At 43.6% G+C, this 26,221-nt stretch overlaps 1 protein-coding gene across 1 annotated transcript in view; it reads left to right on the top strand.

Moving 5' to 3' along the window:
* Nucleotides 1-26,221, top strand: part of LOC121280034 (cyclic nucleotide-gated cation channel beta-1-like) — an 83,042-nt gene that overhangs the window by 55,019 nt on the left and 1,802 nt on the right. Inside the window, exons 15-20 of the mRNA XM_041191664.1 lie at nucleotides 3,620-3,761; nucleotides 6,032-6,191; nucleotides 12,691-12,788; nucleotides 19,249-19,332; nucleotides 22,679-22,797; nucleotides 23,723-23,869. Coding sequence (XP_041047598.1) covers nucleotides 3,620-3,761; nucleotides 6,032-6,191; nucleotides 12,691-12,788; nucleotides 19,249-19,332; nucleotides 22,679-22,797; nucleotides 23,723-23,869 — 750 coding nt within the window. The remainder of the gene's footprint in view (nucleotides 1-3,619; nucleotides 3,762-6,031; nucleotides 6,192-12,690; nucleotides 12,789-19,248; nucleotides 19,333-22,678; nucleotides 22,798-23,722; nucleotides 23,870-26,221) is intronic.

Raw genomic sequence — 26,221 nt, 5'->3', positions numbered from 1 at the left:
GTTTAAAACAGCTCCTTAAAGTGGCCTTTTTCCTTTTTCATTTTCTCCTGCAGTTTACAGTATGGATTTTTTTATGTATAGCTCTCAGCTTGTTGCTGACTCTGTATGGCCTGATTTTCAATTGCTAGTGGAATCGGAAATAAGTGCAGACGCGATTTGAAAATCACATTTCTGGAGGGCAGCACTGGATTCCACAACCTCTGGAATGTACATAATTTTCATAATCATGTAAAGAAGGGATGAATTTGCATTTATAAAGGGCCTTTCACATCCTCAGAACAACCCAAAATGTATTACAGCCAATTAGATATTTCTGATGTACAGCCACTGTTGGAATGTAGGAAATGTGGCAGCCAAATTGTGAGCAGAAAGCTCCCACAAACAGCAATAAGATAACAACCAGATCCGTTTAAATCTGTTTTATTGAATTCCTGCAGGAGGGGAAGAATGGAGACCCAACCCCTCTAGTTAATGGCCCATTAAGCTCCTTGAGAAGATGTTAAGGGGTTGGGGAGGGTGAACATGCAATTTTCAAAGTTGAAAACACCAACCTCAAACAGTATGGTGCACATTAGTGCACAGTTGGTCAGGTTTAAAAGTTTATGTTGAAAAATTTTGTGAGCTGGAGAATCTTGTGCCAAATCATGCTCTTTTGGCCACTTTTGTTATCAGTGAGGCTGCTGGCCCTCTGAGGTGCTGTCTCCTCTCTTCTGCAAGGTAGCGGCAGGCCTGCACCATGGCTGCTGCCTGCCTTTGCCGCTCGCGCTCTGAAGGCAGCTCCCACCTTGAGGTTACGTTTGGTGACACTAATTGGGCATTGAGCTCACCTTCAGCCTAATTAGGGCATTTATGTTTCAAATAGCAGCACATGACCAATGCAGTTGAGGCGGGAGGTTAGAACCCAGAAATTATCTGGGCGTCGGGTTCCTGACCCTGATTTGAAAATCATGTCCTATGAGTTCTGCTACTTTAATCACTTAGGAACTAACATATCAGCTGCATCAGCCAGGGCTTAGTGTTAGCACTTTCACCTCTGAGGAGGTCATGGGTCACATCATGCACCAGAGGCTTGAGCACAAACTCTCCACGGACCTTCCAGTGGACTGTCGAAGGTGCTGTCTTTCAGATGAGATGTTAAATTGAGGCACCCTATTATGTCTCAGGTGAATGTAAAAGATCCCAGGGCACTATTTTGAAAAAGAGCAAAGAAGTTCTCTTTAATGTCCTGGCCAATATTTATTCCTCAACTGAGTTCACTAAAACAGATTTAAACGGATCTGGTTGTTATCTTATTGCTGTTTGTGGGAGCTTTCTGCTCACAATTTGGCTGCCACATTTCATACATTCCAACAGTGGCTGTACATCAGAAATATCTAATTGGCTGTAATACATTTTGGGATGTTCTGAGGATGTGAAAGGCCCTTTATAAATGCAAATTCATCCCTTCTTCACATGATTATGACGACTGTCAGTGCAAACCACTATACTTCACACTCTCTGTACTGTAGTTTCCTCTGGACATTGCTCCATGTAATTAACTTTTGAGAAAGGAGGAGGAGAATAAGAGTCGGAACATCAAACATTGGTATATACAGCTGGCCTTTTCCAGGGAGTATTATCCCTAGAGTCCAGAGCTCCCACTTGAAACAAGTGGCAATTTTATTAATAAAGTGGAATTGAGGCAAAGTGATGTCATTGCAACACTGATACCATTTTCCAAACCTTACCACTTGACTAATAGCAGATCCTGTTCCTGACCACGAGCAGTACAACTCCTGAGGTAGCCATTTCAAATATCATTTAGTGGGACCCTCAACTGCTCAAGTAAAGCTATAGGCAGCTTTTGGTACTATTTTCTTGCAGTGGCCAGAAGATTTTTTTGATCTTGAAGAACTTGAAAGTGCTTGTAGTAGTAACTGTAGATGCTAAACTGTTGAGAAGTTTCCGGCCTTGCAGTTGTTTCTTGATGGTTGGCCCTCTAGGTTTTCTACTCTTGGGCAGGAGGAAGGAGCATAGAATGCTGCAGCTGGAGGGAGAATTAATAGAAAGTGGCCTGCCTAAAGGAATCTTTCCTCTCCCTACAGAGATTATAAGGCCAGAAAACTGATAGAGGTCTCTGATAGAGGTCTACGAATTAACAAAAGTGTTAAATGAGATTAAATAATGGGCATAGTTAGATGTTTAAAAAAAATATTTCTAGATGGATGTTAGGTGACTCTTCTTTTCCAAGAGAGTAGTGAGCTTCTGGAACGCGTTGTCATTTGGTGCAATGGGTGCTGACTCCCTTAATGTCTTCAAGTGGGAGCTGGAACAGTTCTTGGCTCAAGATATTGTATTATATAGAAATTAAGTTGATTTACTTATAAACACTCCATGTGATCTACACTGGTTTTTATTGCCTGAGGTGGTCAGAGAGTAATTTTCCAGAATATTTTTTCCTTTATTGATTTTTCTGTTCTTTGCCTTATCCAAAAAATTACATGGCTGCTGGGTGGGGGAGGGAAGTGTATAGCCATGATGCTCCAGCTAACATGATTCAGGGAAGAGATACTGAACTAGCTGGTCTTTTCCTGCCCATCATTTTTGTTTGTTCATTGCGCTAGTGCAATTGGTGATAGGCCATAAATGTCAGTGCCATCCACAGTCAAAGAACCAATAGAAAAAAAAGACCGACCATCACACAGAACCCTGTGGAAATTCTAAATATTTTTTTCTTTTAAAACATTTAGCTAGCTGACCCAGAGTAGTATTGGGTAATTGCATCACATGGTGTGGCACTAAGCTGTACAAACCTGAATATCCCACACTTAACTTATGGCCTGGTCTATTCTTCGCCGAAGTAGCAGTTGGGACACAATACTTGCCCTCTGCACCACTGGGGCAGAAGGGGACAAAAATAATTAGGCAGAGTTTCTATGCCTGGTGACTATTTGGTAAACTGACCTGAAAAATGTGAGTTATGGATGTCAGGCTGCGGGGCCTTAAGTAGCTGAGCAATCTGCTGCTACGACTCATTTCCTAGACTCCAAACTAAAGATCAGTCACTTGGGCGAAGTATCAAGGGACTGGTTGTGCCATAGAACAACACTCCTGTCAATGTTAGCACCTTCAGGAGAGGAGGGGAGAAAATTGAATGGGTATTGAGTGTTTGTCTGTGAATAGGAACATATGAATAGCAGTAGGCCACCCAGACCCTTGAGCCCATTCCACCATTCTTTTCAGGTCATGGCTGATCTGTATTTTAACTCCATTTACTCTTGGTTTCACATTCACGTATACCTTTACCTCATAAAAATCTAACAATTTCAGTTTTGATTTTTATTTTTGTTCTAGCTTCAAACTTACCTTCAGGGAAGAAGGTTATAGGTTTCCACAACCCTTTATGTGAGGAATTGCTTCCAGATATCATCCCTGAATGGCCTAGCTCTAATTTTTGGTTATGGTCCCCCATTGTGGACTGACCCTCACAGAGGAAATAGTTTTTCTCTACCTATCCTATCAAATTTTTAAATTATCTTAAACATCTCAAATTGATTACCCCTTATTCTTCTATACTCAGTGGAAATGATTTACTGTAAAACCTGAGGTTTCATGTGCTCTACTTTTTCTTCTCCTGTAGTTACATGAGGTGCTATTACTGGGCTGTGAAGACCCTGATTACAATTGGAGGGCTACCGGACCCACAGACAGTGTTTGAAATTCTCTTTCAACTTGTCAACTACTTCATGGGAGTCTTCATCTTCTCCATCATGATTGGTCAGGTATGGAAGAAAAGGGAACTGAAAATGCCGAAAGTACATAACAGACATGAGCAGATTCATCAGCTTTTGCAAAGAGAGAAGACAGGCTAATGTTGCAATAATTGCTTCACTAGAACTGGAATGTGCGGTCTTTATTTAATGACTGATCAGCCACGGCTGGGATATTCCACTTTAGTTCTGGTCATAGATCATCTAATGATTTAGCTTGTGTCCCAGACTGCTGAGAGAGGCAAGGGAGGAGATCGCAGGGGCTCTGACCCAAATTTTTAATTCCTCTCTGGCCACGGGGAAGGTGCCAGAGGACTGGAGAACAGCTAATGTGGTTCTGCTGTTTAAGAAGGATTGTAGAGATAAGCCAGGGAACTACAGGCCAGTGAGTCTCACGTCAGTGATCGGGAAACTATTGGAGAAAGTTCTGAAGGAGAGTATCTATCTCCACCTGAAGGGGCAATGTTTGATCAGGGATAGTCAGCATGGCTTTGTCAGAGGGAAGTCATGCCTAACAAATTTGATTGAATTTTTTGAGGAGCTGACCAGGTGTGTAGATGAGGGTGGTGTAGTTGATGTAGTTTATATGGATTTCAGCAAAATCTTTGACAAGGCCCCACATGGGAGACTTATAAGGAAAGCAAATGCACATGGGATACAGGGTAATTTGATAAAGTGGATTCAAAATTGGCTTAGTTGTAGGAGGCAGAAGGTGATGACAGAAAGATGCTTTAGTGACTGGAAGCCAGTGTCCAGTGGCATACCACAGGGATCTGTGCTCGGTCTCTTATTATTTGTCATTTATATAAATGACATAGATGACTATGTGGGGGGTAGGATTGGTAAGTTTGTGGATGACACAAAGATTGGCCGGGTGATTAACAATGAGGTTGAGTGTCTTGGGCTACAGGAAGATATAGATGGGATGGTCAAATGGGCAAATAAGTGCCAGATGGAATTTAACCCTGAAAAGTGTGAGATGAGACACTTTGGAAAGAGTAATTTGACAAGAAAGTATTCAATGAACGGCATGGCACTAGGAAGTTCTGAGGAACAAAGGGACCTTGGCGTGTTTGTCCACAGATCTCTGAAGGCAGAGGGGCATGTTAGTGGGGTGGTGAAAAAGGCATTTGGGACACTTGCCTTTATCAATCGAGGCATAGATTACAAAAGTAGGGAGGTCATGTTGGAGTTTTATAGAACCTTAGTGAGGCCACAGCAGGAGTACTGTGTGCAGTTCTGGTCACCACATTATAGGAAGGATGTGATTGCACTGGAGGGGGTGCAGTGGAGATTCACCAGGATGTTGCCTGGGATGAAGCATTTAAGTTATGAAGAGAAGTTGGATAGACTTGGGTTGTTTTCGTTGGAGCAGAGAAGACTGAGGGGCGACCTGATCGAGGTGTACAAGATTATGAGGGGCGTGGACAGGGTGGGTAGGGCGCAGCTGTTCCCCTTAGATAATTCAAGTTCTGTACTACCAAATGACTATTAAACATCTTTCCTTAAATATCTGTTTTCCCTTTCATTTCAAATACTATTGTCCTCAAACACTTATTTGAACTCAACTTCTCCAAATCTGTTATGTTTTCCTATTGCATCTACTTTCTGGTCAATAAAATTTAATATACCTTCCCCTATTTACCTTTGAAACCCTTGTAAGTTCCTTGTCACTACTTCCCTTTGAAATTCAACAGCTGACAAATCACTTATCTTATAATGCAACCTATTTACTTGTAACTCAAACACACCATCTCTCTCTCTCACACACACACACACACACACACAAACACACCTCTTGAAAAATTCTCATGGGGAAACTACCAATGGGAGAAACCAACTCTCAGCCTGCAATCTACTTGCTGACCTCTAAGGGGCCACAGAGCCCTGACTGAAAGCCTCTGATCAGCTCTTTCTATTTCAAAAACAGAATTACCTGGAAAAACTCAGCAGGTCTGGCAGCATCGGCGGAGAAGAAAAGAGTTGATGTTTCGAGTCCTCATGACCCTTCAACAGGGTTCTGTTGAAGGGTCATAAGGACTCGAAACGTCAACTCTTTTCTTCTCTGCCGATGCTGCCAGACCTGCTGAGTTTTTCCAGGTAATTCTGTTTTTGTTTTGGATTTCCAGCATCCGCAGTTTTTTGTTTTTAACTCTTTCTATTTGGTCTTTGAACCACTGGTGGACATCTATGACTAGGTATTTGACTTGTATTGACTAATATTGATAATTTTATCATTTGACTTGTACTCACTGGAGTCCACTGTTTCTGTTATTCATCAGATGAGAGATGTGGTGGGCGCAGCTACTGCTGGACAGACATATTATCGAAACTGCATGGATAGCACTGTGAATTATATGAACTCCTACAAAATTTCCCGATTCGTCCAAAACCGGGTGCGGAAGTGGTATGAATTCACATGGGCATCACAAGGAATGCTGGGTATGTAAGCCACTTTTTGCTGAAGTGGAAGTTCTATCACAGCATCAGCCAACCTGAGTGACCATTTATATGGTTCCCGCTTGGGGGCATGACTTAGTTTTCCTGTGCTTTAAGGACCATGGCTGCATTGTCTGAAGCACAATTTTTAAGAAAACTTATTATTTGGAACAGCAACTGCACCAGGAATGGAGAACTGCAAGGAACCAAGATGTCACAACACATAGGGCCTTAACATTCTGCAGGGATTCTGGCAGTCTCCATAATAAGCCTGACAGGAAACCATCTGAACTCCCAGGAAAACAGTATAGACTGGTTACAGTGGATCAGCACCATTTTCAGGTGTTTCCTTAATGCCTTGCAGAGGCAGAACTTACATTCACCCTTTAGAAGACATCCTTTAGTACACTGTAGTAGTATTAGTAGGGAAAAGGTTTTGGGGAAATTGATGGGATTGAAGGCCGATAAATCTCCAGGGCCTGATAATCTACATCCCAGAGTACTTAAGGAAGTGGCCCTAGAAATAGTGGATGCATTCGTGGTCATCTTCCGAGATTCTATAGACACTGGAACAGTTCCTACAGATTGGAGGGTAGCTAATGTAACCCCGCTATTTAAAAAGGGAGGTAGAGAGAAAACAGGGAATTATAGACCAGTCAGTCTGACATCGGTAGTGGGGAAAATTCTAGAGTCCATTATAAAAGATTTAATAGCTGAGCATTTGCAAAACAGTGGCAGAATCAGACAGAGTCAGCATGGATTTACAAAAGAGAAATCATGCTTGACAAATCTACCGGAATTTTTCAAGGATATAACTGGTAGAGTTGATAAGGGGGAGCCAATGGATGTGGTTTATTTGGACTTTCAGAAGGCTTTCGACAAAGTCCCACATAAGAGATGAACATGTAAAATTAAAGGGCATGGGATTGGGGGCAGTATATTGAAATGGATCGAAAACTGGTTGGCAGACAGGAAACAAAGAGTAGGAATAAACGGGTCTTTTTCTGAATGGCAGGCACTAACTAGTGGGGTACCGCAGAGATTGGTGCTGGGACCCCAGCTATTCACAATATATATTAATGATTTAGATGAGGGAACTAAATGTAATATCTCCAAATTTGCATATGACACAAAGCTGGTTGGGAGGCTGAGCTGTGAGGAGGATACGGTGATGCTTCAGTGTGATTTGGACAAGCTGAGTGAGTGGGCAAATGCATGGCAGATGCAGTATAATGTGGATAAATGTGAGGTTATCCACTTTGGTGGCAAAAACAGGAAGGCAGATTACTATCTGTGTGGCTATAAATTGAGAGAGGGGAATGTGCAACGAGACCTGGGTGTCCTCGTATGCCAGTCACTGAAGGTAAGCATGCAGATGCAGCAGACGGTAAAGAAGGCAAATGGTATGTTGGCCTTCATAGTGAGAGGATTCGAGTACAGGAGCAGGGATGTCTTGCTGCAATTATACAGGGCCTTGGTGAGACCACATCTGGAATACTGTGTGCAGTTTTGGCCTCCTTACTGAGGAAGGATGTTCTTGCTATAGAGGGAGTGCAGTGAAGGTTTACCAGACTGATTCCTGGGATGGCGGGACTGACATATGAGGAGAGATTGAGTCGGTTAGGATTATATTCGTTGGAGTTCAGAAGAATGAGGGGGGATCTCATAGAAACCCATAAAAGTCTAATGGGTAGAGGCAGGAAGGATGTTCCCGATGGTGGGGGAGTCCAGAACCAGGGGTCAGTCTGAGGATAAGGGGCAGACCATTCCGGACTGAGATGAGGAGAAATTTCTTCACCCAGAGAGTGGTGAGCCTGTGGAATTCGCTTGTAGTTGAAAGTAGTTGAGGCCAAAACATTATGGGCTGAATTTTCCCCCCCGTTGGAGGGAAAGTTGAAGGGCGGGCACGTGCAGGCGCACTTCTGATCAGGGCCCCCGATCGGAAGTGCGGTGCCACTTTACGTGAGTGGGCCAATTAAGGCCCGCCCAGCGTGACGTCCACATGAAAGTGCCAAGCGCTTCCTGTGCGGGCAGCAGGGATTCCTAAAATCGAGAGTGCGCTCTTTCGCACATGCGCACAAAAGAGCGCACTCATCTCCATTAGGCTAAGTGCTGCCTCAAGGAGATTGCCTCTACTTTCAAAAATATTAAAAATAGAAGAAAGAAAATTCCCTTACATTTCCCCTCATGTGACAGTGTCACATGGGTTGGGACATGTTCATAATTTCCAAAAAAACTTTACTAAAATTTTTAAAACCCTACATGAAACCTCATCTCACCTGTGGATGAGGTTTCATGTTTTTTCTACTTCCCGCCAGGGCTCCTGGCCTGCTCGCCAACCTTAAGGTTGAACGGGCAGGTCCACTAATTACTTTAATTGATCTGTCAATGTCCTTAATTGACCATTGACAGGTCGGTGGGTGCGCAGCTGATTTTGCTGTGCCCCCGCCTTCCTGAAAATTTAAATGTGGCGCAGTGATGTCGGGAGTTCCGCCCAACGTCACCACACATCATTTTACGTGTTGGCGAGCAGGCCCCTCCCCCGCTCGCCAACGGAAAAATCCTGCCCTATATGTTTTCAAGAAGGAATTATATATAGCTCTTGGGGCAAAAGGGATCAAAGGATATGGGAAGAAAGCTGGGCCAGGCTATTGAGTTGGATGATCAGCCATGATCATAATGAATGGCAGTGATGCTTAGTCAATATTTTGCCTCAGTTTTCACAGTGGAGGACACTAGTACCACCCCAATAGTGACAGGTGGTGCAGAGGATATAGAGGAGTAACTTAGAACAATCACATCACTAGAGAAAAAGTACTGAGCAAACTATTGGGATTAAAGGGTGACAAGTCCCCAAGACCTGATGGCTTACATCCCAGGGTCTTAAAAGAAGTGGCCGTGGAGATAGTGGATGCATTGGCTATAATATTCCAAAATTCTCTGGATTCTGGAAAGGTTCCAGTGGATTGGAAAAATGCAAATCTCATGCTCCCATTCAAAAAGAGGGGGAGGCAGAAAGTAGGAAACTATAGACCAGTTAGTTTAACGTCTGTCGTTGGGAAATTGTTGGAATCTATTATTAAGGAAGTAGTAATGGGGCACTTGGAAAGTCAAAATGCAATCCATCAGAGTCAGCATGGTTTTATGAAGAGCAGGTCGTGTTTGACTAATTTGCTAGAGTTCTTTAAAGATGTGACAAGCAAAGTGGATAATGGGGATCCTGTAGATGTCGTATATCTGGACTTCCAGAAAGCCTTTGTTAAGGTGTCGCACAAAAGATTAATACACAAGATCAGATCACATGGAGTTATGGATAATATATTAGCTTGGGTAGAGGATTCGCTAACCAACAGAAAGCAGAGATTCGAGATAAATGGGTCTTTTTCTGGATGGCAAACTGTAACTAGTGGGGTGCCACAGTGTTCGGTCCTTAGGCCCCAACTATTTATAATCTGTATTAATGACTTGGATTCAGGGACAGAAGGTACTATAGCTAAATTTGCAGATGACACCAAAATAGGTGGGAAAGTAAGTTGCAATGAAGAATCCTCGATTGAGAAAAAAGGAAGACGTCAGAAACACCATTATGGAAGGTAGCATCATCAGAACAGATGCAACGGAGATGGAGAAACTAGGAGAACCGAATGGAGCCCTTTAAGGAAGCAAGATGTGAGGAAAGGCAGTCAAGGTAGCTGTTGGAGTCGGTGGGTTTGTAATGAATATTAGTACAGAGCTTTTCCTCAAAAGTGGAGACAGAGAGATTGAGGAATGGAAGGGAAATGTCAGAGATGGATCCTTGAGTGAGGGGTGGAAATTGGAAGCAATTCATGATTTTTTCCAGTTCTGGACAAGAGCAGGAAGCGGCACTGATATAGTCATTGATCTACTGGTAAAAGGGGGCCTGCAGGACTGGAACAGAGAATATTCCACACACCCCATAAAAAGACAGGCATATCTAGGGCCCATGTAGATACTGATAACAACACCTTTTACTTGAAGGAAGTGAGACAATTTAAAGGAGAAATTGTTCAATGAGAGAACAAGTTGAGCCAGGTGGAGGAGGGTGGTAGTGGATGGGGACTGTTTGGGCCTTTGTTCAGGAAGAAGTGGAGAACCCACAGATTGTCCTGGTGGATGGAGGTGTAGAGGGATTGAATGTCCAGAAACTGGAAATTGTTGAAATGACACATGGCACCAGAACAGTCATGCTTATAGGTGGAAAGAGACTGAACAAGGGGAGAAAAAAACAGAATCAAGATGGGAAAAAATAAGTTTGGCGGGGCAAGAACAGGCTGAAACCTGGTCTACCAGGACAGTCCTGTTTGCAGATTTTGAGAAGTAGAAGCACACAGTTTGGGGGTAGGGACTATGATGTGAGAAGTTGTGGAGGCAAGATCTCCAGAGGAGATGAGGTCAGTGACAGTTCTGGAAACAATGGCTTGATGTTTGGTGGTGGGGTCATGGTCCAGAGGGAAGTGGCAAGAAGTGCTGAGAGTTGGTGCTTGGCCTCTGCAAGGTAGAGGTCAATACACAAAACAACGACAGCACTCCCCTTGTCAGCAAGTTTGATAACAATGTCAGGGTTAGACCTGAGAGAACAGAGTGCAGCGAGCTCAGAGTAAGACAGGTTAGAGTGAGGGAATCGAGCAGAGAAATTAAGATCACTGATACTATGCTGGCAGTTCTCAATGAAAAGATGAAGAATATATAAGAGGCCAAGGGAGGAGTCCAAGGGAGAATATGTAATCCATTGTGGCCTATGTTAAATGGGTGAGGAGACACAAAATGGAAGCCCCTGCAGCAAATGATAGAAAGGTAAATGTTATAGCAGCATTGGAAGAAGGGAAAAAGAAAAGAAGCAATTCAGAAATTGACATTTTAAGGCTTTTGCCCAGGGCATGTGGTGCCAAATTCATCATTTCCATTATGTTGCTGCAACAGATGGACACATGTTTGAATATTAGTAAAAGAAGCAGAAATGAGCCTTACAGTCAAGCCTGCTCCATCATTCATTCAGATCAGAAGTGAACTTTCGCGTCAACTCCACTTTCTGCCTTGTCCCCTTATCCCCTGATTCCTTTAGTGCCCAAAAATCTATCAATCTGTTGTGAATATTCTCATTGACTGAGCATGCCCTCTGAGTGAAGAAATTTTTCCTCATCTCAGATCTAAATCTAGACTCAATTTCCTTACCCTGAAATCTAGACTCTCCTGCCAGTGGAAACAGCCACTCAGCAGCTACCTGTCAAGCCCCCTAAGAAATTTTTACATTTTAATGAGATCATCTCTCGTTCTTCTAAACTTCAAAGAATAAAAGCTCATTCTATTCAATCTTTCCTCATAGCATTCAATCTAGATAATCTTTGTAGCGCTCCCCCCCCACACCCCCCCCCACCCCCATCTAAGGCAACTATGACCTTCCTTAGGTAAGTAAACCAAAATTGTAGAGTACTCAAGGTGCAGTCTCACTATATTCCTATTTAATTGGAAATATATAATCTCTTTACTCATATACTCCAAAGCCCTTTACATTAAAGACTAACACACACAATTTGCCTTCCTAACTGCTTATTGTACTTGTATGTTAACTTTCTGTGATTACTGTACAAGGGCCCCCAAATCTCACAGCATAACAACATTTGCCAGTTACTTCCTTACCAAAGTGGATAATATACATCTTCCCACACTATACACATTTTTGCCCAATTACTTAACCAGTCTATCTACCTTTGCAGCCCTTTTACATCCTGTTCATTGCTTACTTTCCCAACGTACTTTGTATCATCTGTAAACTTGAATATATTACACTGGGTCCCCTCATCTAAGTGATTGATATAGATTTAAATAGTTGAGGTCCAAACGCAGATCCCTAGTTACATGCTGCCATCACAAAAATAACCTGTTTATTTCTACTCTCTCTTTCTGTTAACCAATCCTCAATCCATGCTAAAATATTATGCCCAATCCCATAAGCCCTAACCTTATGTAATAACCTGTTATGTGGCACCTTATTGAATGCCTTCTGAAAATCCAAATCTACTTCATCCACTAATTCCCCCTTATCTACCCTGCTAGCTACACACACAATTTCTGTTTCATAAAATCGTGTTGACTCTACCTAATCATATTGTGATTTTCCATACACCCTGTTATCACATCCATAATAATAGATTCTAGCATCTAGCAATGATGTCAGGCTAACTGACTTATAATTCCATTTTATCACTCCCTCTTTTCTTAAACAGTGGGGTTACATTTGCTGCAACCAATCCACAGGAATTCTGGAAGGTCAAAACCAGTGCATCCACTATATCTGCAGCCAGCTCAATTAAAACCTGAGGATGACCCTGTCCAATTAAACCCTATCACCTGCCCCAAAAATGTCTTAAAAAGCCTAGGCCTTACTGCGTTTAACTCTGGATGTGAAGTTGGAAATGCAGCCTTGATTATTTTAAAGGTCTTTTCTTGCTGACTGAATTCTAATTCCCCATTTTATTTCCAGATGAGAGGGAGCTTTTGGTGCAGCTCCCTGACAAGATGAGACTGGACATCGCCATTGATGTTAACTACAGCATTGTCAGTAAAGTGGCACTGTTTCAGGTATGGAGACAGCCAAAAGGAACTTATGTAAGGTAACATGTATTCATATTGTAGGGAAAAAGGAGCTAGAACTGCAAGAATGAATGAGCAAGGCTATAAGGTAACGCTAAAACCTATGCAGATGTCCTGATGTTTTGTTTCGCCCACTGTTAAAAGACAAGAGTGACATTTGTTGAATGAACAGGCACAATGCTGTGCAGAGCTTTGCACTTCAGATGTGCTGATACCAACTTGACTGTTTTGTAGCTAAGATTCTCACATCTTCCAATTTGTTTAGTTTTTGTGCAATGGTGATTGTGTATACAATGGAGGAGGATTAGAAGCCCCAAGGATATGTGGGTTGGGAGCAGTTGGGCAAGGAGATGAAAATTTGTGATTCTGAAACAGGAGTGTAACTTGGCTCCAACGTGTCCACTTCCAGCTGTAATAGAGGTACATTTGTTTATCTATGAGATACCTACATGCTGAAATTGAAGTTTTAATAATTGATTGTGACAATGAATTTATTGGAGACATTAATGAGCTCTTCTCAAATCAGTTTTAAAATGGTTGCAAATTGTACAAGAGTAGTGCAAGTTCCCCGGCGCTTGGGAAACTGAGCAGGGAAACAGGGGTGAGTTTTAGCAGCTGTTCAGGTGGGGATTGTTGTTGTCACATCTGAATAAAACCTCACTTACTGCACTTTTTTTTTATTCATTCATGGGATGTGGGCTTCGCTGGCTCAGCCAATATTTATTGCTAATCCCTAGTTGCCCTTGAGAAGGTGGTGGTGAGCTGAGCTTCTTGAACTGCTGCTTTAGTTGTGTAGGTACACCCACGGTGCTGTTAGGAATGGAGTTCCAGGATTTTGACCCAGCAACAGTGAAGGAACGGCGATATATTTCCAAGTCAGGATGGTGAGTGACTTGGAGGGGAACTTCTAGGTGGTGGTGTTCTCATCAATCTGCTGCCCTTGTCCTTCTAGATGATAGTGGTTGTGGGTTTGGAAGGTGCTGTCTAAGGAGCCTTGGTGAATTCCAGTAGTGTATCATGTAGATGGTACACACTGCTGCTACTGTGCATTGGTGATGGAGGGAGTGAATGTTTGTGGATGTGGTGCCAATCAAGTGAGCTGCTTTATCCTGGATGGTGTCAAGCTTCTTGAGTGTTGTGGGAGCTGCATTCATCCAGGCAAGTGGAGTATTCCATCACATTCCTGACTTGTGCCTTGTAGATGGTGGACAGGCTTTAGGGAGTCAGGAGATGAGTTACTCACAGGATTCCTAGCCTCTGACCTGCTCTTGTAGCCACAATATTTATATGGCTAGTCCAGTTCTGTTTCTGGTCAATGGCAACCCCCAGGAACATCACCCAGATGAACAGTGAATGTCAACATGCTCATGTTTCATTAAGAGAACTGCACGGTTTAAAGACTGTAATGCATGTGCAGAAACTGAATATTAGACTAACAAGTTCTCAATGCATGAGAACAGTGGGTGTATAGTTGGGCAACTCACAGTCACATGAATCCTGACGGAATCACCCCCTCCTGCCAAAGGCAGGATTCATGTCAGGTGAGAGTGGACCTCAGGAGCTAAAAATCAGTTTCCTGATGGCGGGAAATGACAGTGGAAATTTGCGGTCTTGACCATCTTGGCAGGATAATAGAGGGGTTGCCATTCCTGCCGAAGGCCATTGGGAAACCGCTTTGCATCCTATAAACAGGATTCAAATGAAAACCCAACTGGAATTTCACGCCACCCCCCACCCCTGTCTGATCGATCATCTCGCCAGCGGGATTTCACACTGGTCCAGAACACGTCTGGACCAATGTAGCATGCAGAAGTCAGGACTTACCTGATTGGACACCTGGAACAGCAAGTGGACCCTGGAGTCAACATTGAAGCTAGGAGCTGCAAGTGGAGCCTCGACCAGGTGGAGCATCCAGCAGCATATAATAGTATGCAAAGAGGGCCTTCGTGGGTGTTTCATGTGTGTGTGCGAGAGAGAGCGTGTTTCATGTATAAGGACAGCTATACTTCTTCAGTGTGTACTCCATGAAAGCTTCTATTGAACTGACCCAAGATGTCTGCCAGCAGAGGCAGATTGAAACAGGACAGAGTCACATGACTATGGCAAGCCAGTTAGTCAGTAAAGCATTACTTTTCCAAAATCCAAACATCCTCTTTTTCATATAAAATAAAGATATAGCATCGCCTTTTTTTCTTTTCAGCAAACAAAATACTGTGGATGCTGGAAATCTGAAACAAAAACAAAGACAAAAACTCAGCAGGTCTGACAGCATCTATGGAGAGGAAGACAGAGTTAATGTTTCGAGTCCGTGTGACTCTTCATCAGAACTAAAGAAAAATAAAAATGAGGTGAAATAAAAGCTGTTTGAGGGGGGTGGGACAGGTGGAGCTGGATAGGGCGCCAGTGATAGGTGGAGGCAAAGAAGAGATTGCCAAAGATGTCATAGAAAAAAGGACAAAGGGGTGTTGACGGTAGTGATATTAGCTAAAGGATGTGCTAATGGTGACATTAAGGGTAGAAAGCAGGTCAAGCAAGGAACAGATGGCCCTAGTGGGGGTGGGGGAGGGGGAAGGGATCGAAATAGGCTTAAAGGTGGAGATAAAACAATGGATGTAAATAAATTTAAAAATAATAATAGAAATAGGTGGGAAAAGAAAAATATCTTTCAAAATATATATATATAACTTATTAGAAAAATGGGGATCAGAAAGGGGTTGGGGATGGAGGAGAGAGTTCATGATCTGAAGTTGTTGAACTCAACATTCAACCAGAAGGCTGTAAATTGTCTAATCGGAAGATGAGGTGCTGTTTCTCCAGTTTGCCTTGAGCTTCACTGGAACATTGCAGCAGGCCAAGGACAGACATGTGGGCATGAGAGCAGGGTGGTGTGTTGAAATGGCAAGCAACAGAGAGGTCATGCTTGCAGACAGACTGAAGGTGTTCCGCAAAGCAGTCACCCAGTCTGCATTTGGTCTCTCCAATGTAGAGGAGACTGCATTGGGAGCAGCGAATGCTGTAGACTAAATTGAGAGAAGTGCAAGTGAAGTGCTGCTTCACTTGAAAGGAGTGTTTGGGCCCTTGGACGGTGAGTAGGGGGGAAGTAAAGGGCCAGGTGTTGCACCTTCTGTGGTTGCATGGGAAGGTGCCATGGGAGGGGATTGAGGTGTAGGGAGTGATGGAGGAGTGGACCAGGGTGTCCTGGAGGGAACGGTCCCTGCGGAATGCTGACAGGGTTGGTGAAGTTGTGTGTGAAATGATTTTGCTTCTTGTCGTTAAAACATTGCTTTCCCCATGTTGGATAATCCTTCTTTTCCTGTGCAATGCTGTCCTCCCTGGTATTTGTAACCTGCCCTTTGTCTGTAATTGCTCTGATCTTTTGGATTGGACAGTCTCTCAGCATAGTGTATCTCCTGGTCTGCACTGCCATACATGTGTGGTAACCACGTTTCACAACTTCCGCATTTCAACACACGTCTGTTGCTTTCTTTAGCATCGGTTTCTCATCTTTCAGTAGACGCTCTCTCCAAGGCATCTCTCATGCCTAGGACTAATCTTCACTTATCATCCCACCAGCCTCCACATTCAAAGGATCCTTCTTCCTTAACCGAGGTTTTCCACCGACGGTGATTGACAGGGACCTCAACCGTGTCCGGCCCATCTCCTACGCATCTGCCCTCACACCTTCCTCTCCCCCCCAGAAACATGATAGGGTCCCCCTTCACTTATCACCCCACCAGCCTCCACATTCAAAGGATCATCCTCCGCCATTTCTGCCAACTCCAGCATGATGCCACCACCAAACACATCTTCCCTTCAACCGCACCCCCCCCGCCCCCGGCGGCATTCCGCAGGGATCGTTCCCTCCAGGACACCCTGGTTCACTCCTCCATCACCCCCTACACCTCAACCCCCTCCCACAGCACCTTCTCATGCAACCACAGAAGGTGTAACACCTGCCCCTTCACTTCCCCTCTCCTCACTGTCCAAGGGCCCAAACACTCCTTTCAAGTGAAGCAGCATTTCACTTGCACTTCCCTTAATTTAGTCTCTGCATTCGTTGCTCCCAATGCGGTTTCCTCTACATTGGAGAGACCAAACGCAGACTGGATGACCGCTTTGCAGAACACCTTTGGTCTATCCGCAAGCGTTACCCAGACCTCCCTGTCGCTTGCCATTTCAACACTCCACCATGCTCTCATGCCCACATGTCTGTCCTTGGTCTGCTGCGTTGTTCCAGTGAAGCTCAACGCAAACTGGAGGAACAGCACATCATCTTCTGACTAGGCACTTTACAGCCTTCTGGACTGAATATTGAGTTCAACAATTTTAGATCATGAACTCTCTCCTCCATCCCCACCCCCTTTCTGATTTCCCCCCTCCCTTTTTTTTCCAATAATTTATATCGATTTTTCTTTTCCCACCTATTTCCATTATTTTTAAATGTATTTCCATCCATTGTTTTATCTCCACCTTTTAGCCTTTTTCGATTCCTTCACCCCACCCCACCCCCACTAGGGCTATCTGTACCTTGCTTGTCCTGCTTTCTACCCTTAACTAGCACATTCCTTAGATAATATCACCACCGTCAACACCTCTTTGTCTTTTTGCCTGTGACATCTTTTGGTTATCTCCACCAATCACTGGCCCTTTATCCAGCTCTTCTTGTCCCACCCCGCACCCCCCACCCCCCACCCCCCCACCGCCTTAAACCAGCTTATATTTCACCCCTTTTCTATTTTTTCTTATCTCTGTTGAAGGGTCATTCGGACTCGAAACGTTAACTGTGTTCCTCTCCGCAAATGCTGTCAGACCTGCTGAGTTTTTCCAGGTATTTTTGTTTTTGTTTTATATTTCCAGCATCCACAGTTTTTTGCTTCTATCTTTAATCGGATCATCTTTAAGCTGTCCAAATTTACATGATTCTGCTAGCTGCTTTACTGCCATCATGTAACGTTCAATGGTCTCGTTTTCACTCTGAACTCTAATGTTGAATACATAATGCTCATACATAAAGTTCACTCAGGGTTCAAAATGTGGATTCAAGGCTTTCAAAATCTGTCATCTTTTTTCTTTGCTCACCTGGTATAAAGTGGTATAAACTTTGTACCAGTCCTTCCCCAGCAGTGTTAACAGTGTGGTTACTTCTATCGATTCGGGCTTGTTCATTAAGTCTGTTGCAATCTCATAGTTTTGCCATTGTGAGTGGAAAAACTGCCAGTTTTGCCATGTATCATTTTCCAATTGGAAAGGAGGTGGGATTGGAAAATTTACTGTGCCATTTTTGTTCACTCAGTAATTTACTTGCAGCCCAGTCTGTGTTTCCTTTGTCCTTTTTCTCTGCAGCCAATAATTTCACTTGCAGCCTGTGTGTGCTTTTCCTTTCTCATTTTTTTGTAGCCTGGGTGTGCTTTTCTTTTGTCCTTTCTTCAGCAGCTTTTTTGCAGATTTATACTTCTCCATGTGTCTTTCTGTGTTGTCTCACTTGCAGCCTGTGTCTGTTTTCCTTTGTTCTTTTCAGCAGCTCTCTTGTAGATTTCAACCTTCCTGTGTTCCTGGGTTTTCAGTGTTCTTCTCTGCTCCTTTTGCAGGGTTCAAACATCTATTTTTCTTCACTTCTGATACCATGTCTCATGTATAAGGACAGCTATACTTCTTCAGTGTGTACTCAGATAGTGGGGGAGGGCAGGGAAGAAGATGGGAGGAGAGGCACAAAAAGGTTGGGTAAGTTTGGATGCCAAAAAGGTAAGGGGGAAAGATGGAAGTCTTGCAGGGGTCTTAGATGGGTGTGGTGGTGGAGTAGAGTGGGACCAAAGCAAGGGCAGTGAGGGAAGAATGGGAGTGTGAATGCGGAGATGCAGGTGGACAAGGAGAACGTGAGTTGTGGGTGCAGGTGGACAATGAGAACAAGGGTGGGGGGGGGGCTGCAGATGGACAAGGGGAATGAGATTAGGGGTTGGAGGTGGACAAGGGGAATGTGAGTGGGGAGGGGAGGGTTTAGAGGGAGGGGTCTGTGGTATCAATTGAAGAATCCTGGTGTCCAGTTAGCTCAATTGGCTAGGTGGCTATTGTATGGTTCAGAACAATGTCAACATCATGGGTTTGATTCCCAATCCAGCTGAGGTAGACCTTAGGACCTGTTTCCTCACCCTGCCCCTGGGAGTGAAAGGCAATTGCAAACTACAACTGGCCACCACTGACAAAAACTGGCAAGAAAACAAGTTCAGGATGAAGCATCAGCAGACAATGAGCCAAGGATCTGCTTTCAGGCAAAGCGCACATGATAGATGATGAACCTTAGCTTAATACCTCATAGAAACCACACTATTCACACCCCCAAACCCGATCCTAAGTTAACCATTTTTCTACCTGATGAAATGGTAGATAAGGAAAACCGGCAGTACTGAACTGAAAGTTCAATCCTCATGCCGTTTTCTTCATCTCTTCACAGGGTTGTGACAGACAGATGATCTATGACATGCTGAATCGACTGAAGTCAGTAGTATACCTGCCTGGAGACAATGTGTGTAAGAAGGTAACTGTAAAACCCCTAAATAGGTCTGTTAAAATAAAGTTTTGCATTTATATGGCACCTTTCATGACCTTTTGATGTTCCAAAGCACTTTTCAGTTAATGTAGTACTTTTGAAGTGTAATCACAGTTGGAATGTAGGAATCACAGCAGCCAATGTGTGCACAGCAAGCTCCCACAAATAGCAATGAGATAATGATCAGATAATCTGTTTTTATAGATGAAAATTGAGTGAGAAGTATTGGTCAGAAAACCAAAGGAAATTCCCTGCTGTTCTTCAAAAAGTGCCACTGAATCTTTCACATCCACCCAAGCCGGGCCTCAATTAACATCTCATATGAAACCCTCTGACAGTGCAGCACACCCTCTGTACAGCACTGGAGTCTCGGCCTGCATTATCTGCTGACATCTCTGTTTAACACTGAGGACACTGTCACAGACCCATGTCTTTTATTTGCATAGATTTTCATTTCTTCACCTTTACTTCCTGCAGTTTTCCTCTAAACTGATTTTATACTTAAAAGCAAACAACAGAAATTGATCTTTGCTAATGTGTTCCCCCTGTAAGAGCCTTACAAAGATAGTTACTTTGACTTATTAGATGGGGAACAGATTCAAAGACAACTCCATTCGGATAAGCAACAAATCCAAGATACTGGTGGGACCCAGTATGAACTGGCCATGTTCACATTTCTTTGAAAAATCAGCAATTTGGCTCTAATTTGGATGTATTAGACAGACCTGAGTATATCAGTGAAAGGCTGGTATTAATTTAAATTAGAGTTTAATATGGAATGGGAGGACTTTTGATCTGGAATCTCTGTCAGGGAACTTGAAAGGAGTGCTTGATAGGACATTGAAGGATGCAGATTCCTACCCAACTGGTTCAAAATAGATCTGCCACATGGGCAAGTATCTCCACCCTGGGCCCTGCACATACTCTGTACAGGTATCTCCGCCCAGGGCCCTCCACACACTCTGTACAGGTATCTCCACCCTGGGCACTCCTCATGCTCTGGATCCAATGGCTGTTTTTTTGACCGACAGAATAGAAAATGTAATTTCAATGAGAATAATTAATCTTTTTCTTTGATTAACCACAGGTTTCTTGCAACTTAAAATACTTTAGCAAAGGAATGCTTCTACTTCATTTCAATTGTTTTAGTTCTAGGTGTCCTTACCTGTTTGACATGATCAGTTTTGGCCAAATGTACAAACTCTAAACTATGCCGTAGAGATATTGACGACATAATGTTTTCTTTTAACCTGTGAGGGGTGGGGGTTGGGGGGATTGTTGAAGGGGCTGGTTAACCTGTTAGTGGGGGGTGAAGGGGCTGGTGAACCTTTCAGTGGGGAGTGAAGGGGCTGGTGAACCTGTGAGGGGGGTTTGAAGGAGCTGGTGAACCTGTGATGGGACTGAAGGGGTTGGTGCACCTGTGATGGGACTGAAGGGGTTGGTGCACCTGTGAGGGAGGGGGTATTGAAGAGACTGGTGAATCTGTGAGTGGGGGTGTTGTTGAAGGGGCAAATGAGCCTGTGAGGGGAGGTGGGTTGACTGGGCTGGTGAACCTGTGATGGGAGTGAAGGGGTTGGTGCACCTGTGAGGAGGTTGGGCTGACGGGACTGGTGAACCTGTGAGGGGGAGTTGAAGGGGCTGGTGAACCTGTGAAGGGGGTGGTGAAGGGGCTGGTGCACCTGTGAGGGGGGGTTGAAGGGGCTGGTGGACCGGTGAAGGGGCTGGTGCACCTGTTAGGGGTGGGGATGATGGCGGTGCTGGTGGACCTGGGGGAGGTGGTAAACCTGTCAGGATGAGTGAGGAGGTTGCCAGCCAGGCAACAGCATCTTGTGAGCGGGGTGGGGGGAGGGTTCAGATCTGGCCAGACAATCCTTGTACTGGGCATAATACTACCATCGCGTGACCCACAACAACTCTGATAATGCCGGCTTATATACCTGCTGGACAGCCCCAATCTCAGATCACCAACATGCCATGATATTTGCGCAGACAGAAGATCTCCACCAAGAGAAAAAATGCAGGACAAATCACGTCCTGAGAAGGCTTTACCTCGAACCCTGGACAAAATGCCAAATTACAGGGCAATCCCAGAATATCTGGGATGGTTAGTCACCCTGGTTGATATATAAGTAGTGGCCAGGACACTGGGCAGAACTTCCCTGCTGTTCTTTGAATAGTGCCTTGTATGTTTTATGTCCACCTGAGACAGCAGATAAATTAACGTGTCATCCAAAAAATGGCACCTCTGACTATACAACACTCCCTCAGTGCTGCACTAGAATATTAGCTGACATTATGTGCTCACATCACTGGAGTGGAGCTTGAACCCATAACCTTTTGACTCAGTGGCGAGTGTTCTACCAACTAAGGTACAGCTGACAAGTCAGCTGCAATCTTGTGCTGAGACAAATGGTTCTGAGGATAACTAGCCACATTAGTTCAGCTGGTTTGTAAAGAAATTGGTGATTTTCATTGCCTTTCAGAGTTTTCTAGTAAAGCAGTTCCATCCTTCTTTCATATCTGTACAGAGAAGCTCTGGGATTTGCAGTCTTGTTCAATGTTTATTCACAACCTGTCCAATTTACACCACCCCATCCCCAATTTTCATCCTGTCCAATTTAGACCCTGTTGGATTTACACACCATCGGAGTTACAGCCCGTCCGATTTACACCCCCTTGATTTACAGCCCGTCCGATTTACACCCCGTCTAATTTACACACCATTGGAGTTATACCTGAACGATTTACACCCTGTCCGATTTACACCCTGCCTGATTTGTAACCTGCCTGATTTACTTCCTGACCAGTTTACATCCTGCTCATTTTATTTGCTGCTCGATTTACACCCCATCCACTATACATCCTGAGCAATTTACAGCCGCCCAATTTGTGTCCCATGCGACTTACATCCCATATGATTTACACTCTGTCCAATATATAACCCAGCCAGTTTACGCACTATGAGCAGAATATTACAGTGATGGGATATTATGGTCCCACTGAAGTCAATGGACTTTGGAACGGCTTGCTGCACTTTACGGCCCTGCCCCCGCCATGACGGGGCCCTAAAATTCCACCCTGCATTATTTACCTTTTTATCTTTTACTTACATCTAACTAGATCAAATTTAGGGCTAAATGGTAAATGAACATTATGTGGCTGAATATATATATTTAACATAAATATATGTATAACTATGCTTATATCTTTACAGTTATCTATATGTACCCATACACAAATTAACTGCATCATATTCTTGGGCAATTATCTGGAGTTCTTGATGTCATATTGTTAGTCTGCCTGCTGAATGATAGCTGATTGCTTATTGTTTCAGGGAGAGATTGGGAGAGAAATGTATATCATTAAAGCTGGAGAGGTCCAGGTTGTTGGTGGTCCTGATGGAAAGACTGTATTTGTGACTCTAGGAGCAGGCTCAGTGTTTGGTGAGATCAGGTGAGGTTCCATTAATTACTTCTCTCACACTGGTCCAGTACAGAATCAAAGTTTCTTTTCAGTTAAGCCTGTTATAAAAATCCCTGTAAAAATGCCATTAAACTGAGTTAGTAATGACTTTAAAAAGAAAACATTTAGCATGCTGTTTTTTGTTTTCTTCAGGGAGGGAGAAGTCAAGCATAATTGAATGATGCCTGATTTCTCTCTTTGTGTCCTAGACAGCAAGAGTTGACTGGTTATGTGACTGTGGGGGATTATTATAGCTGAGCCTAATGCCCTCTTCATTTCATGCCCTATATCTGGTGTCATTAGGTTCCAACCAGACACCAGTAGATTATCCAGAAAGCAGTAGATTACAGTTAGGAGTCTTTCAGGAATGGACAACCTGACCAGTTTCTCTTTCTCCAAAGCAGGGAGCTGAGGCCAACTATAGTGTCCCTCACTGCTGCCTCAGCAGAGATCAAGCTCTGAACCTGCCCTGGTTGGTCAGACTCAAACTATTTGTAGACTAAACTTGCTGAGCTTTCCAGAGATACATGTACCATGTTCCATTAGCCATATTCACAGAACTTGTGTGTTGAATTTAAAGAGAATCTGTTCTGTTTTTGAGTGATGATGGTATCGAAATATATTCTCTTCAGTCCACTTCTCTTTTCCTCTTATTTTAATCATACTGATGGGTTTCCATGTGTGTCAAATATTTGGCAGGAGGAAGAGAGTGTAACCTCTGTGGAAAGCTGTCCATTCCCCAGGGGTAATGGTGTAGTTGGCTAAAAATGTTCATCCCCTGATGTTATAGCAGTATATCAGGAGAACCTCCAATGAAAATTCTGGGCACTGTTATTTACTTCAACAGGGAATATCCTTTCAGATGAGTTCTCCAATCCCGCTTGTCCTCATCTTCTCACCTGTGTTAATTTAACAGTTTGCTGTCGGTGGGAGGCGGGAATCGACGGACTGCAAACGTTGTTGCTCATGGATTTGCAAACCTCTTCATTCTTGACAAGAAAGACTTGAATGACATTCTAATCCACTATCCGGATTCTCAGAAACTGCTGCGAAAGAAAGCTAAGTCAGTGCAATAGTTTTAATAATCCCTAATTTTAATAGAGGGAAAAAAATAGTCTTTTAGTGAGAGTCATTTTTGCACAATTAAAGAATTGACGGTTATCCAGGTACAAGGCTTCAAATCCAAAGCTTTTGGTGTTAGCTGTTACCTGTACATGTTAACAAAGTACACAAAAGAAAGTTTGCTGGGGAGGCTCTGCTAGAGAGCAGTGATCTGATTGCAATGGCCTAGACTTTCCTTTCTGGCAACTTTGTCATGGGAATTCCACCGGCTGTCTCCAGCAAATTTTCAGGGGTCAGTATAATTTGAATATTCCTGCTGGGCTCCCAGCAGTATTCCCTCCAGTGTTGAGGATCCAGCCTGCAGGGAAAATGAAAGCTATTATCTACACACAATTTGGATAACTGCAGCAAGTTAAAGGATCTCTCTCACTATCCCCCACTCTGGCTTTGAAATTCCCACCACATTCTGCTGGAGAATGAATGCATCAATTGTACTGCATTCATTGAATAAATTACAAGAGTGGAGCATTAATACTATGCAGAAACCCTTCATGCTTGTATTACCAACAGCCAGTATTGTTACAACAGTGACAATGCAAAGTGCGATAGATAACAACAATTTGCCATTGCCACCTTATTTGGTTACACCTCCTCCTTTTGACTTTCAATGTCCTGCTTCCAACAAGTGATGTTGGAAGATGGCTACGGGGGAAGAAATGGACGGTGACCTGCTGGGCGGGTCTTCATCAAATGTTCAATCCTTACCCACTGGACTATTAACTGGCATAATCATAGAAAAACCTTCCTAATGCTGTTGTTGGATGACACTGTGAGTGATGCTGGTTTAGACACTGCCCCAAAAATGAGTTGCACTATTGGTAAATTCTGGGCTAGACGCTGGCCTTATATTGAGTGGTGCTATTGGTGAATGCTGCTAAAGTCACTATCCCTATCACCAAATCAGACATAACAGTTAATGCCCTTACCTGTAGCCATCTGTCCATGACAACATTGGCAGGAGTGACCACTGTACAGTCCTTGTGGAACCACAATCTGTTACTTCATGGCCCAACATATCCCTCACTCAACCATGACCATCACCCCTGGTTCAGTGAGGAAAGCAGGAGAGCATGCCAGAAGCAGCAGCAGGCATAGCTAAAAACGAAGTGGCAACTTGGTGAAGGTACAATACTGAACCACTTTCATGCTAATGAATGGAAGCAACATGCAATAGACAGAACTAGGTGATCCCATAACCACCAGATCAGATCTAAACCCTGCAGTCCTGCCACAGCCAGTCGTGAATGGTTATGGACAGTTAAACAACTAACCAGAGAAGGAGGGTCCATAAATATTCCCATCCTCAATGATGGGGGAGCCCAGCAAATCAGTGCAAAAGACAAGGCTGAAGCATTTGTAATCATTTCTTCCAGAAGTGCGAGTGGATGATCTATCTCGGTCTCCTCCTGAGGTGCCAAGCACAACAAATATCAATCTTAAGCCAATTTGATTCTCTCTATGTGATACGAAGAAACGGCTGAAGGTGCTGGATACTGCAAAGACTAAGGGCCCTGACAACATTCCGCAATAGTACTGAAGACTTGTGCTCCAGAACAAGCCACGTTCCTAGCCAAACTGTTCCAGAATAGCTACAACACTAGCATCTACACGGCAAAGTGGAAAATTGCCCAGATATATCCTGCCCACAAAAAGCAGGACAAATCCAACCTGGCCCCTTCAGTCTACTCTCTATCATCAGCAAAGTGATGGTAGGTGTTGTCAATAGTGTTATCAAGCAGCACTTACTAGGCAATAACCTGCTCACTGATGCTCAGTTTGGGTTTGGCCAAGGCCACTCAGCTCCTGACCTCATTACAGCCTTGGTCCAAACATAGATAAAAGAGCTGAACTCAAGAGGGGATGTGAGAGTTTTTTTAAAAATATGTTGGTTATTTAACTTTTGTGAACAAATCCCATTAACACCAATGTACCTGCTGTAAGTGATGAGAACTGTAACAATAAAACAGTTTTTGGGAATGAAGAATGCAGATGAAATGTACTCCAAATCCCCTTGTCAATGGCATTACCATTGCTAAATTGCCCACCATCAACATCCTGGAGGTTACCATTGACCAGAAATGTAACTGGATCCATCATATAAATACTGTAGCTACAAGATCAGATCAAAGGCAGACCCTTGACATCAAGGCAGCATTTGACTGTGTGTGGCATCAAGGAGCCCCAGCAAAATTGAAGTCAATGGAAATCAGGGGAGTTATACCTAGAACAAAGGAAAACAGTTGTGGTTGTTGGAGACCAATCATCCCAGCTCCTGGACATTACGACAGGAGTT

Source organism: Carcharodon carcharias, chromosome 7 (genome assembly GCF_017639515.1).
Source record: "Carcharodon carcharias isolate sCarCar2 chromosome 7, sCarCar2.pri, whole genome shotgun sequence".
Lineage (NCBI taxonomy): Eukaryota > Metazoa > Chordata > Chondrichthyes > Lamniformes > Lamnidae > Carcharodon > Carcharodon carcharias.
The sequence above is the reverse complement of the archived record's forward strand: the minus strand, read 5'-3'. Positions and strand labels throughout refer to the sequence as shown.